The sequence below is a fragment of the Bombina bombina genome, chromosome 2 (genome assembly GCF_027579735.1).
Source record: "Bombina bombina isolate aBomBom1 chromosome 2, aBomBom1.pri, whole genome shotgun sequence".
NCBI classification, from domain to species: domain Eukaryota; kingdom Metazoa; phylum Chordata; class Amphibia; order Anura; family Bombinatoridae; genus Bombina; species Bombina bombina.
In genome coordinates, this window is record NC_069500.1 from 708,325,650 (window position 1) to 708,340,565 (window position 14,916).

The window sequence follows — 14,916 nt, forward strand, 5'->3', positions numbered from 1 at the left end:
AGTTGTCAATGAATCTCAAACGATTAGTTGGTTTGCAATTAGTTGGTCTGTGCACAGCACCAGCTGCTTCACTCTGATGAGCTCCTGCACATGGTATTGTGTTTTATGGTCATGTCCTTAGCATAAAGGACGTCTACAGACATTTTACTTTTCACTTTTTATGGACACTAAGTTTCTTTTTAGTTTACAACTACTCCTGTCTTATGTGCAACCCAGAAATAAAATAGGAGTCATAATTTGTATTGTTTATATTAAATCAGGTGATTTGGGACTGTGCTTTGCATGATATAGTGCTGAGCTTGTTATTTACACCTAGCCCTAGATTGATGACATTTGGTATATGAATTTTTGTCACTATTGCCTGCTTGCACAATTTTTAGCGGATCGCTTGCTATTGCTCATTATATGTACTCTATAGATAAATGTGTAAGGCTGTGTCCTTTTACTGATATATAGTATTTAGCCCTTTTGCCTTTGCTTTTTTATATTTTTAATTAATTGGAATATGTACTAAATTCAACCTCTAAGTATATATCTGCTATTTTAAGAGTGGACTAGATATTTTTCCCCTAACCTTATAACTGGTTGTTTACCATTGCATATAGATATTCAAGATATTTTTTATGTCAGAATGAAGACCAGGCTTACTTTGTGAAAGGGACACTCAATCAAAATTAAACTTTCATGATTCAGATAGAGCATGCCATTTTAAACAACTTTCCATTTTACTTCCATTAGCTAAATGTGCACAATCTTTTTATATTTAAACTTTTTGAGTCACCAGTTCCTACTGAGCATGTGCAAGAAGAATGGCTGATGGCTGTCACATGGTACGTGTATGCATTTGTGAATGGCTGATGGCTGTCACATGGTACAGGGGGAGTGGAAAAAGACATAGCTTTTAAAATTGTCAGAAAAAAAATCTACAACTCATTTGAAGTTCAGACTAAGTGCTATTGCAATGTCTTGTTATCTTGCATTTGTTGATTATGCAAATCTGTGTTGACTGGTCCTTTAAGAGGCCCCTTGCATTGGTGAGAGCTAACAAAGATAAATAGCCCACCTTGGTGAAATTGGCAAAACCCTACATATGCCTCTCAGGCACCTCAACACCATTTGAGCGCCTCTTCTCTGCTGCAGGCAAAATAGCTTTCAAAAAAGAGAAACAGCCTCAGCCAGGAGCATGTGAACATTTCAATGTAAAGTTTCTGAAAGTGTATAACAGAATGTTATAAACAGTGGAAGTCTACCTATTACTAGTTCTACCTCTTTTCAAACAGTTTGTGGTTTTGTTTTGCTGCTTAAAAAAATGTGAACAGTTGTTGTGTTAATGTTAAGTTTTAGTCTTAAGATTATATTTATAACACTCAGTTTATGGATTTTATTTCAAATATAGGAAAAAATTATTTATTTACTTTTTTTTATCTGATTAGTCGGAAAAAAAAAAAAAAAAAAAAAAAAAAAAAAAAATCGGCCGATTAATCGATTATGAATTATAGATTAGATAGAAAATAATAAAATATTGCTTGCAGAGCACCTCTCTCAACCTCTCTCTTTGGAGGCCAAGAACAAATGGAGTGGGAGAGGAGGTAGGGGAATTAAAGCTCTTGTGAGGGTTCTTAACCTTATCCTAGTGGCAGGAAATATATCCCAACATGTAATGGACACCTGTAGACTCATCTTAGGAAAGAAAAAGTTTATACCCTATTTGGAAATATTTAAGATTGGTATTTGTCAGATAACCTTAAATTCTAACATGGAAAGTTTACCTTTTCTCCAACTCTACATATCAATGATTCCAACCTGTCTTCAATTTCAAGAGGCTCTGAGGTTCTCCGTCTCTTGTGCGGCTGTGCCCCTGCAAGGGGAAAAAAAAATGAAAGAAAACGCAAGTACAATTAATAACATATCCAAGTATTGCAGCTGCCACAATATTGCCATGGTTTCCCCATGTCAGACATAATATAGTAACACTAACTCAGACGTGCAAACTAAACTCATGTCACTTACCCTTCAAGACAGGTGATAAGGTGTTGCGGGAAAGCTATCTTAACACATTCTAACCATGACAATAGCGTAATGCCACATTTAATTGCGCTGCACTAACTAAAAGTTTATCATAAAATGTTTTATAAAAAATGCTTTCTGTCCGATTTGAATGTAAAGTCCCCCAACCTGATATCATTCAAACTCATCTTTATTTAAAGCACCAAAATATAGGACTATGTTACATAAAGTTGATATATGTACAGTATAATAGATACTGCTTACATTTGTCACTGTTGGTGAACAGCTTTTCAGGTAAATTAATTTATTTGAAATATGGCTGTTTTTTTGTCACTCTGACTTCAAATTCTAAACGTTAATTGTTGAGTGGGAAAGTACCTCTTTCTTTAGACTGAGATAATTAGCCAAACCAACAGCAAAAACTGCTCTGCCAGACTTTATAAAATATGCCATGCAGTAGATAAACTACAATAAGGGATAGTGCAATTAACCCTTTTGTGCTGCGTTAAATATGTCTACATCGGAACATTCTGATGTAAACAATTTGAAATCTCACGATCATGCATGCAATCGCGAGATTTCAATGATGGGATCGGGTCAGGGGGGCGAGACTACAACGCTAGACATGCCCACATGATCCGATCTCACGCAGTAAGCGCTGTTTGCTTCAGGACAGAAAAAACAGCTAGGACGTCCCATGCCGTCCTAACGTCGATAAAGTCTAGCACAGTTAGGACTGCATGGAATATCCTAACGTCTTTAAAAGGTTAAACATTAAGTTAAAGTGCAGTTTATAAACACAGGTTCTCATGATTTGTTCCTCCATTTATAAATAGACAGTTCTGTTCATACAATATTTTGTATCATGCAGTCAGAAGCACATACATATTAAATATACAGTATCCCTTAATGATTTGTTTACATGACATGCAACACAGACATGGCATATAGCTATACATTACTGAACCAGCATTTAATGAAGAAACATACCGACAGCATTCCAGTCCTAACATTAAAGGGATACTAAACCCAATTTTTTATTTCATGATTCAGATAGAGCATGAGATTTTAAGCAACTTTCTAATTTACTCCTTTGATCAATTTTTCTTTGTTCTCATGCTATCTTGATTTGAAAAAGCAGTACTGTAAGCTTTAGAGCCGTCCCATTTTTTGTTCAGCACTTGGGTAGCACTTGCTGATTTGTGGCTAAATGTAATCAAACCAATCAGCAAGCGCTACCCAGGTACTGAACTAAAAATGGGCCGGCTCCTAACCTTTCATTATTGCTTTTTCAAATCAAGATAACATGAGAACAAAGAAAAATTGATAATAGGAGTGAATTAGTTGCTTAAAATCGCATGCTCTATCTGAATCATGAAAGAAAAAAAAATTTGGGTTTAGTATTCCCTTAAGCATCACTCTTATTAAAAAAATATTTCTTTCAGAGTGCTTTCCCTATTAATCAACAACGTTTGTGAGACACTGCTATAGTTTGATCTAAAACAGCCTAAGTCTATAACACACTTTTGGGAGCTCCCCTACATCCACCAATAGATTGGACAAGCTGCCTGTTTGCACTGTTTTCATTACATATCAGTAGTAATTATGATTAACTGAGAAGTTTTTAGAATGACACAGTAAAACAAAGCAAACTGATAAACACTAGGTTCTTCTGGAAGAAGTAGTAACAAATGAAATAAATCAATTTTAAATTTCAAGCAATTTGACAAAACTAGCAGCGCCTACTTTCCCTAAAGGATCATTTTGCAACAAATGTTTACTTTTTATACAATCTTAAAATGACCCTTTGAGGAAGTAATGTGTGTTGTATCTATGAAGATTTTGTACATTTCAAAATGAAACAATGTAATGATGCAATGATAAGGTTGGAATCCCTTTTCTTTGATGCATGTAAGAGGTTCATTTGCTAGAGACTGTGTTTAAAGGGACAGCAAACACCTTGTGTTTACAATACAATTCTGTTGTGTTGATAAAAAAAAAACACATCAGCCAAGTCTTAATGCTTTTTAAAATAAAACATCCTTTTACCAGCAATTTTTCAAAAGCCAAACTCCACCCACCATATGCCTTATTTGGAGGAGCCAATCTGGGCTTTAGTTGGCAGACAACAAGGCTAGCCACTGTCATAAAGTTAGTCTAAAATGTATTTATTTGCAGTTATCAGTTAAAGCAAATCAGGGACAGATAGCTAGCAGAGTTATAGCCATGAGAAGTCAGCAGGTGCATTTCAATTTTTGAGTTTTAGAAATTGCTCAATTTTCACAGCTAAATTACATGAAAGGGGGCAACATAAATAATGCAAATATTACAAAGTAGTTTCATTATGAACTAAACATTTTATTTACAAATCTAAAGGTGTATACTGTCACTTTAATTCAGCTGTGGAAGTAGTCCCTAGCAGCCAGTTAACATGCATACAGAAGATATCCACAAACACACCTTTCCTAAGCTATCATACAAACCTTTATCTACTTTTTTCCGATGTATAATTTAAGTATATAATTATTTTTGTAATTATATACCACTAAGAAGAAAAAAATGCAAGCTCCCATGTGATGAAGAAAAACTAATCAGCAGTTCTCTCCCCATCAACGCAACTCTGGTCATCAACGATTTAACCAAACGTAAGAACACCCTAAAATTAGTAGTAAACTTTGCAATGTCTCCCTTCTCACCGTCATTATCGTCGCTGTGCCTCCTTCGGGACATCTTGGCTCGTTCTCCCTTTTGGATATAAAAAAACAGTCACACGGGCAACTCTTGGATTCTTTACAAAATCCCAGCGTTAACAGGAGACGAAAATGGAAGAGCGTTTGACTGATGTTTCTCTTAGAATTAAAGCGCGCTCTGAACTTCTTCTCTTATAGAATATGAACAGAGGTAAAGGAAACGACAAAAAGCAATGCGGTCACCCTAGAATTTTTTTTACTATGGAAGGCACGCACGCGCCTGAGAAGTGGTAATACAAGCTGAATGTCTCGCGGCAAAAAACGAGCCGAGTAAACCAAAAGGAAGCTTGGGAGTATGAACTACTTCCGGTTATCATAGATACATTTTTTTTGCACTAGAAAAGATCTTTTCAGAAGACACTCTTGCAAGTTTCGTTTGTAAAGTCTATGGGCTTGGAGGCTGTTGGCTTCCGGGGTGGTTCTGCTTAAGGGAGTGTGGGTAAATCACCCAACTGAGCATCAGGTGTGTGTTCTGCTTTAGTTGTATCAAATACAGTGTATCCTGAAACACTTGTCAGGTTGTTGCTTTGTGATACACGGAACATACATTTGTATGAAATGTCAAAGCACTGTTTTAAAATATTGAATAGAAGGGGTTTAGTACTTTTTTGTAGGTCATACGCTTTGATATAATAGCATTCAACTATTTATACTGTTGAAACATTTATACTTAGAATTATTTGTACTTTAATCATTTAAAAAATCAGAATACTTATATATGTGTGTGTGTGTGTGTATTTTCAGTAAAATAGATTTCTTTTGAAACTGAGCATAAGGTTAATTGTGCACTATTTGGCAACTAGAATTGTACCGTAGTGCTTTAAATGCAAGTCTGTGAAATGTAGTCGGTCCCTGATTATTAGACTTCCTGGGGGGAGGGCACTGACATGCTTTTCGTCAGCTGCTTCATTCATGTTTTTGTGTAATAAGACAAGAGTAGCAGATGAAATAGTGCACTTGTGATACCATCGTAACAGCAGTATGTCACTGTCTGCTAATGAGGAAAGCATTTAAAAAGGGCATTGAAACTTATAGGCAATAAGTGCTATTGAGCAGCCTTATCATATCAAGTGGCCCTTGTTATTGTGATCGTAGCCTTTTTTCTACTTGAACTTACTATTTTTATACTAGTTAACTTAACATATGCCAGCCCTCAGTTCTTTGGACTAAGCAAAAAGTGCCTTTAAAAGCTCTTAAAGTCATTGAAATAGTTGTTCAACCTTCTCCGTCCTCTTGATTGAAAGAGCTGTGTCAGAAAATGACCACATCTTCCTTCTGCAATGGATCAGAAATATTTTCTTTTGGTGAATTGGACTCCTCTGATTTGAGATACCCTGATGTTGAGCTGAGCGGGTCTGATTCACTTGCACCACAAAACATCTTAAAAGCTGGATTAGATCTAAGTACAAGAAAGAAGTATGCATTTGCAAAAAAGAAGGTATGTGGTTTTGAGCGTGGGATTTACAATTCACTTGAAATATATATATGTGTTGTGTTAATATATGTGCCCATTTACAATACAAAGTACTGGAGTACATTTGCTGCTTAGTAAAAAATATTTTACTACTGCTCATAACAGGTACAGTAAACGTAAATATTATTATATTTTGTAATTTGTTTTATCCTTTAGCTATTATTAAAAAAAAATTGTAAAAAAAAATACATCAGTTGTCAACATCATTATGAAAAGTTGACAATGCAATTAATTATATATATATACATATTGTAACATTATGCCTCCTAGTTTATTTTTGAGAAATATTATTAGAATACATATGGAAGCAAATGAGGGTTGAGTATTATCTTGACTTTTAATGATGATGATACTAAAAAAAAAGAAATAACCTAGCTGGCTCAATGACCGTGTCCCCTTGGGACCAGTTTCAGGTTTATACTTTAAAAGGACATGAAACCCAAAAAATGTATTTCTAAATTTAGGTAGAGCATGCAATGTTAAACAACTTACAAATTTACTTTCATTATCTAATTTGCTTTATTCTCTTGGTATCCTTGGTTGAAAAGAATACCTAAGTAGACTCAGGAGCAGCAATGCACCAATGGGAGCTAGCTGTTAATTGCTGGCAGCACTTAAATGCCTGTAGTCATTGGCTCTACCAATGTGTTCAGCTGTACCTTCAACAAAGGACATTACAAGTGCTCAAGTTAAATCAATTGCGCTTATATTACAAGTTGAAAGTAATACGTTATCGCTTGAGCGAGAGGTGTGATAAGCCAACTGCGCTAAAGCAGAAGGTGCTTTAAGAAATACTTCAAATACCATTGATCTTCACTTAGAAGAAAATGTGGTGTTTGTGTGTATATATAAATATATAATATATAATAGAGAATGAGAATATCCAGCCGTGAGTACAGTTTAAAAGTTCTTTCTTTATTTGTATGATCCTTAAAAGCAATAACTCTACAAACGACATATACAAATAGATGAAAAGATCAGGTGTTACGCGTTTCTGCCCGCAAGAGCCGTACTCATAGACCACTGATCTGTTGCTGTAACAGCTCAAATTTATACCTTAGTGATTAGGTCAATTAAAATCACATTTGCCTAATTGTAGTACCGTGTTAACCCTTTGTTATCTACTGCTATGTTCTGTGTATTTGCTGTTTACTCTAAAACGGGTTAGTCTGTACTGGGTGTGCTTCCTTTTTCTCTATTCTGCGACTACTACTATATATATATATATATATATATATATATATATATATATATATATATATATATATATATATATATATATATATATATATATATATATATATTTTTTTTTTTAACAGCCTGAAGTTTGGGGAATTATATTCTCTCTACCCCTACAGGTTATGCACATTTTATTCCCACATTTAGGACCCTATCTATAATCCACTGTCAGTGAATTTTATTACATATTATATTTGTGGAATGATAATGCATTCATTGCAGATTAGGATTCACTAACTGTATTGTCTTGATGATGTTGAAATGTAAAACCTATTATTTTGGTTTACAGGAATACTTCTAGAATAGTTGTGAAATATTTATTTACATTTTTCATGCTTATATTTATTATCTTTAAAAGAGATTTCTTTTTGAGTACCCCTATAGGTATAGAACAGGCAATGGGGGGGGGGGAGAAATAAAATGAAAGAGTTCATTCCCAGAAGTTGATAAGGTCAAATCTGGAGATAAACCGTAAGGTGTATTTGTTTTGAATCGAAACATCCAATATATTTCTCTTTTAATTAGGATTTTATCCAAGTCTCCCCCCTAGGATTCAATATCACTTTTTCTATAATAGTCCACCTCAATGACTTTGTGTTTCTACCATGTTCTTCTATAAAGTGTTTGGCCACAGGGAGGAGTTTATCCTCTCTTTTTCTGCTTTTCTCTGTGTCTTCAGTAATGCTGGAGAGATGCTCTCTTATGTGGGTTCTTATCTCTCTTAAAGTTTTTCCAACATACTGTGGATCACAGAGGTTACACTCTAGGAGGTACACCACCCCTTTCTCTCTACAATTCAGACATCTTTCTATTTCAAAAATCTCCCCAGTCCTAACTGAGCGAAATGTGTTCCCCGTATCTGCATGCTTACATGCTTTACATTCACTAAAGCCACATTTGTTTAGCCATTTTATTTGTAGCCAAGAAGATTGCTTATTGGCGACTTTAGGAACTGTAGGAGATACTATATTGCCTATTGTTCTGCCCCTTCTATATGAGAAGAGACATCTTTTGTGTGCTATTTTTCACTAGGCTGTTGTCTGCTCTTAAAGGGACACTGAACCCAAAATTTTTCATTTGTGATTCAGATAGAGCATGCAATTTTAAGCAACTTTCTAATTTAATCATATTCTCAAATTTTCTTCATTCTCTTGGTGTCTTTATTTGAAATGCAAGAATGTAAGTTTAGATGCCGGCCCATTTTTGGTGAACAACCTGGGTTGTTCTTGCTGATTGGTGGATAAATTCATCCACCAATAAAAAAAATTCTGTCCACAGTTCTGAACCAAAAAAAAGCTTAGATGCCGACTTTTTCAAATAAAGATAGCAAGAGAATGAAGAAAAATTGATAATAGGATTAAATTAGAAAGTTACTTAAAATTGCATGCTCTATCTGAATCACAAAAGAAAATATTTGGGTTCAGTGTCTCTTTAATATTGGTAAATGTTTTTTTATTATACCACAGATTTTATTATATTGTGGTGAGTATTGAGTGACAAAATTGATACTATCTTGATCTTTAACACATTTCAATTTATTGTGAGGAGTTTTAGTTTTTATCAATTCTGTCTGGTCCATAGTGGACACTGCTAGACGGACATTTTTTATAACTTGTCTATTGTATTCCCTATCTTTCTAGTGACCATCTAAGCGTACAGCTTCTTTAATGTAATCTGACAGATCTGTACAATTTCGTTTTACTCTCATATGCTGGCCTTTTGCTTCAGCTTTGAATGTTTCCTTAGGGTGGTTGCTGTTTGCATGCAAGATCACATTTTTTGAAATGGGTTTTCTATATAGTATAGTTTTCACTCCTCTTTCATTTGTGTTGCCTCTCAGTGTAAGATCCAGATAATGAATCTCTTCCTTTTGCACGTCATATGTGAAGCGTACTTCCATTTTATTACTTTCTACATATTGTAGAAATCTGGGCAAAGGCTCATCATCTCCTTCCCATATTAAGATATCATCTATAAATCTTTGATAATGTGCTCTTTGAAGGGGTTATCATCCGCATAGATGTGGCACAGCTCCCACCACCCCATAAAGAGGTTGGTGTATGAGGGGGCAAATTTGGCCCCCATAGCTGTGCCACATCTCTGCAGATAATACACCCCCCAAAACTAAAATAATTGTGTGTCAGTACTAGGTATTCAATCACCTTTAATAGATACTCTTGAAATGCTTTTCCTAGATTGCTGCGCCTAGCTAGAAAATACTTCACAGCTTGTAAGCCCTTTTCATGAGGTATTGTACTGTAAAGTGAGACGACGTCTAGCGTCACCCATTTACTCTTGCTAGTCCATTGGACTTGGTTCAGTTTTTGTATCAGTTGGGTGGAATCTCTAAGATAGTTGCAAAATAGAGTCCACCCATTCTGATAGGGGCTCCAGTAGCGATCCTACCCCTGAAACTATGGGGCGTCCCTTTACATCTTGTATGCTTTTATGTACTTTGGGGAATACATGAAACACTGGAGTTTTAGGAAATTTATTTATTAGAAATTCTTGTGTAGCTTTATTTATGAAACCATTCTACAAACCCTGGTCCACTAGATGTGTAAGTTGATACATAAATTCATTTTTTTGGATCATTTTGTAATACCATATAACTTTTGGTATCTGATAATTGTCTCATTATTTCGCTCATAGTCCGCTTTTTTTTTTTTGTACTACGACACTTCCCCCTTTGTCCTTTTTTTTTTTTTTTTTAATGATAATAATAATAATGTTAGGATTCGCTGCTAGTTCTTGTAATGCTAATCTTTCCTTTCTAGTCAAATTATTAACTTGTGGGGAAGCTGTATCTCCATACAATAGTTAAAAATCACCAATTATCCTCTCATGGAATAGTTGGACACTGCCTCCTAGATTGAATGGGGTAAAATAGTGATTTTGGCTTAAAGCCTATGTATGAGTCTACCTCTTTGGAGATGTCTTCTAACTGTTCGCTTTGTAGACTTAGTAGTTTTTCTCTAGCGCATGAGTCCAAAAAGTCTAGATGGACCTCTGGTATTGACGTATTGCTATCAACCTGCACATCTAAAGTGTCCACTGTGTTTGTATAGTGTGAGAAATGTTTCTTAAGGGTTACATTTCAAACCATTCTATTTACGTCAACTATTGTGTTGAACAGATTAAAATTAGTTGTTGGTACGAAATTCAATCTATAACTCAGAGCCCTTTCTAGTGGTATGGTTAATGGAGTTGTCTGACAAGTTAATCACTAGTGATACCCCATCTACTCCATGTTCATTTTTGCTCTTAGCTGGTATCTGTTTAGTTTCATGTAGTTGTTTTTGTTTCCCTCCCCCTAAATTCTTTGTTGTAATGGGTGCTACCGGATTCTGTGCTTGTACTGGGGCTGGTACTAAAAAGCCTGATCAAACGTGGTCCTGGCAGTGTCAACATCAGTATGTGTTTTTTGTGCACTGTTAGTTGAGTTTTTGTTAATATATTTATTTTGACTTGTTTTCTTTCTGGCTCCCTGAGACTCTATGTTAGTGGAAACTGTCATAACAGGTTTATCTTTAGTGGACTTATCAGTGCTTTCATGTAAAATCAAACTTTCGTTGTCTCCACTATTGTCATCCGTTGACTCAGCTTCTGTGTCTGATAAATATATATACACAAATGGTCCAAAAAATTGCACTCTCTGTGTTTAAATCACAGCAACCTTTAATACGTGATGTTTCGGGGGATTCACCCCTTTTTCAGACAGACGGTCTGAGGAAGGGGTGAATGCCCTGAAACGTCACATATTAAAGGTTGCTGTGATTTAAACCCAGAGAATGCAATTTTTTGGACCTTTTGTGTGTAGCAGTTTTTGCACCCTGGTACTTTATTCTAAAGCAAATGGAAGTGCGCTTTTTCTCTTGTATGTATGTGTGTATATATATATATATATATATATATATCAGGTCTGATGACAGGGAGCAAGTCCCTGAAAATGTTCCATTAAAGATTTTTTCTGTTTCAAAAAGACCTGAGAGTGCATCCGTTTATCCAGGAGTATCCATTGCATGTTTGCACCCAGGCAGATGACACAAGGAGGGTAACACAGTATTGTGAACAGTATTATATATATATATATATATATATATATATATATAGTGTGTGTGTGTATTATTATTATTATTATTATTATCGGTTATTTGTAGAGCGCCAAAAGATTCCGCAACGCTATTAACAAAGGCGGAGTACAAAAAAACAGTTATAGGGATCAAATGGGTAGAGGGCCCTGCCAAGAGTTGCACTGTTGTAGTCAGCTCTTGAGAAGGTGATCAACAAACTGCTGGACTCTTAAGCTTACATGCTAGGGGGGTTCAGGGGATAGCAATGGAGGAGAGGAACTGGTATAAAGTAAGGTTAGCGTAGGTTGTATGCATCCCTGAACAGTAGAGTCTTTAGGGAGCACTTGAAGCTTTTAAAACTAGAAGAGAGTCTTGTGGAGCGAGGCAGAGAGTTCCACAAGATGGGAGCCAGTCTGGAGAAGTCCTGTAAACGGGAGTGTGATGAGATGACAATAGGAGAGTAGGAGGTCGTGAGCAGAGCGAAGGGGACGGGAGGGAGAGTATCCGGAGACAAGATATGAGATATAGGGGGGAGCAGTGCAGTTGAGGGCTTTGTATGTCAGAGTGCGAATTTTGTGTTTGATCCTAGAGGCAAGAGGAAGCCAGTGAAGAGATTGGCAGAGAGGTGAAGCAGATGAAGAGCGACTTGTAAGGAAGATGAGTCTGGCAGAGGCATTCATTAAGGATTGTAAAGGAGCTAGGCGGTAGGTGGGGAAACCAGAGAGGACAGAGTTGCAGTAATTGAGGCGGGAGAGGATGAGAGAGTGGATTAAAATCTTAGTTGTGTCTTGTGTAAGGAAGTGTCTAATTTTAGAGATGTTTTTAAGGTGGAAGTGGCACGCTTTAGCCAAAGACTGAATGTGAGGAGTGAAAGAAAGATCTGAGTCAAATGTGACCCCGAGACATCGGGCGTGCGGGGTAGGGGTAATGATGGAGTTGTCGACAGTTATAGTGAGATTGGGGGTGGAGAGTTTTGAAGAAGGGGGGGAAAATAAGGAGCTCAGTTTTGGAGAGATTTAGCTTGAGGTAGTGAGAGGACATCCAGTTGGAGATGTGAGAAAGACAGTTAGTGACACGGGTTAGCAAGGAAGGAGAAAGGTCTGGTGCAGAGAAGTAGATTTGGGTGTATCGGCATACAAATGATATTGTAAACCATGGGACTTTATTAGGGAACCTAGTGATGACGTGTAGATTGAGAAGAGAAGGGGACCGAGGACAGAGCCTTGCGGTACGCCAACAGAAAGTGGTGACGGGGGAGAGGAGGCCCCAGAGAAGGCTACACTGAAGGTACGGTTTGACAGGTAGGAAGAGAGCCACGAGAGGGCTGTGTCACATATGCCGAAGGATTGGAGGGTTTGGAGCAAGAGAGGGTGGTCAACAGTGTCAAAGGCTGCGGACAGATCAAGGAGAATAAGCAGAGAGAAGTGGCCTTTTGATTTTGCTGTAAGTAGGTCGTTGGTAACCTTAACAATTGCTTTTTCTGTGGAGTGATGGGGACGAAATCCAGATTGCAATGGGTCAAGGAGGGAGTTTATTGTAAGGAAATGGGATAGGCGTGCATAAGCTAGTTTTTCGAGAAGCTTTGATGCAAGAGGGAGGAGGGAAATAGGGCGGTAGTTGGATGGGGAGGTAGGATCAAGGGAAGGTTTTTTTGAGGATAGGTGTGACCATGTTTCAGCGATGAGGGAAATATTCCAGTGCTGAAGGAGAGGTTGAAAGTGTGTGTGTGTGTGTTTATGTATGTGTGTGTATGTATGTATATGTGTGTGTGTGTGTGTGTGTGTGTGTGTATATATATATATATATATATATATATATATATATATATATATATATATATATATATATATATATATATAATGTGTGTGTGTGTGTGTACCCAGAGGCAGAACTTTTCTTCCCTTTCTGCGATGACATTTTTTTAGTGAAAACATTTCTGCAGGTCATTTTAAAATAAAATACAATTTGAAATTAAGTAGTTACACTAATTAACCAGTTCAGTTGCACTTTATTGATTTAACTAGAGAGTAAAGTATTTTTTTAAGTTTTATAATCTAGTGTTGCAGTTGAAAATTGCATTGCAAATTAGCTGCAGAAAAAAAGTCACCTAAAAATGTCTCCTTTTTCTCTTCGTCAAACATCACAGGGTATAAATGTAGTAATAAAAAGATGCATTGCTCACAAGAACATCTTACATTCAGTCACAGTTAGCAGACCAGAAAAGCCTGCGGGGGGGGGGGGGGGGGGGGGGCAGGGGTTGAACAAATCCCTGAGAGACAGTCAACAATAAATGCACTGCTTTGCAGTGCTTCTCCATATATGTCTGTTCTCTTCAAACAGCACTTTGCTCTGGAAGCGCATGTGTTAAGGAAAACCTACACAGTGCAGCGAAGAGCACAGCGCTGTTTAAAGAGAACCATCTAAAAGTGCTAACAGTTCCTGCATGTATCCTATTCTTTCTGCAGACATGCTGCATTTTCTGCGATGACATCTCCGATCACTGCATGTTCTGCCTTGGGGGGTGTGTGTGTATATATATATATATATATATATATATATATATATATATATATATATATATATATATATATATATATATATATATATATATATATATATATATATATATATATATATATATATATATATATATATATATATAATCCCATCATGTCCCTTTTTTATTGATGTAATAAATGTTATGTTTTATTATATGAAGACCAGTGAGTGCCTTTTTTGATGGGATTGTGAATTGATTTCTGAAGTGCACCCTGGCGGCTGTGAGGATCTGTAAGACTATGCTTATCCTTCTCTGGGACTACCTAATCATATAAACACATAAACATATTAACTTGAATACCAAGTACCCTATTTTACAGAAAGAACCACATGGTACAATATATGCATAGCAAAACTCTGGATAGATTGAAAAAGGATAAAAAAAATCCCCAAGGTGAATGTGATATTAATACCTGATAAGCTAGTACACTAATTATGGCCGGCGGATGGTTGCCATAGCAACCATACCAAACAACAATGGTCCCCAAACCAGGGTAAGGCATAATGTGGCTAATCAGCAGTATATAAACACAGATGAGCGCCCAATCCCCAGTCAAAGGAGCTAAACACCCAGGGACCCATGAAGCACAATAAAAGAACCAAATAAAATAAATAAAATACAAACAAAAGAAATGCAGAATATACCGTAGCAGCATCAGATGTATAATAACAGAGCTGGTCCTTGTAAGGTAAACAAGCCGTATGGCTGGTACGCAATTCCAACCTCAAATGCTGTGTTGTAAAAATCTCAGCATTCTCAGCGCAGCCAAAAAATGTCTGGTATGGACGTGTGTCATTGTGAGCCAATCAAGGG

The 14,916-nt window shown here is 36.5% G+C and overlaps 2 protein-coding genes across 2 annotated transcripts in view; one reads left to right on the forward strand and one right to left on the reverse strand.

Annotated features, from left to right (window-relative positions):
• The window catches only part of NCBP1 (nuclear cap binding protein subunit 1), a 188,252-nt gene extending 183,200 nt beyond the window's left edge, over nucleotides 1–5,052 (reverse strand). The window contains exons 1-2 of the mRNA XM_053702701.1: nucleotides 4,704–5,052; nucleotides 1,770–1,858 (exon numbers count right to left, since the gene is read on the reverse strand). Of these exons, the coding sequence (XP_053558676.1) occupies nucleotides 1,770–1,858; nucleotides 4,704–4,737 (123 nt within the window). The 5' untranslated portion in view covers nucleotides 4,738–5,052. The remainder of the gene's footprint in view (nucleotides 1–1,769; nucleotides 1,859–4,703) is intronic.
• Nucleotides 5,053–5,275: 223 nt separating this feature from the next.
• TSTD2 (thiosulfate sulfurtransferase like domain containing 2) overlaps nucleotides 5,276–14,916 on the forward strand; it is a 103,741-nt gene continuing 94,100 nt past the window's right edge. The window contains exon 1 of the mRNA XM_053702702.1: nucleotides 5,276–6,195. Coding sequence (XP_053558677.1) covers nucleotides 6,016–6,195 — 180 coding nt within the window. The 5' untranslated portion in view covers nucleotides 5,276–6,015. The remainder of the gene's footprint in view (nucleotides 6,196–14,916) is intronic.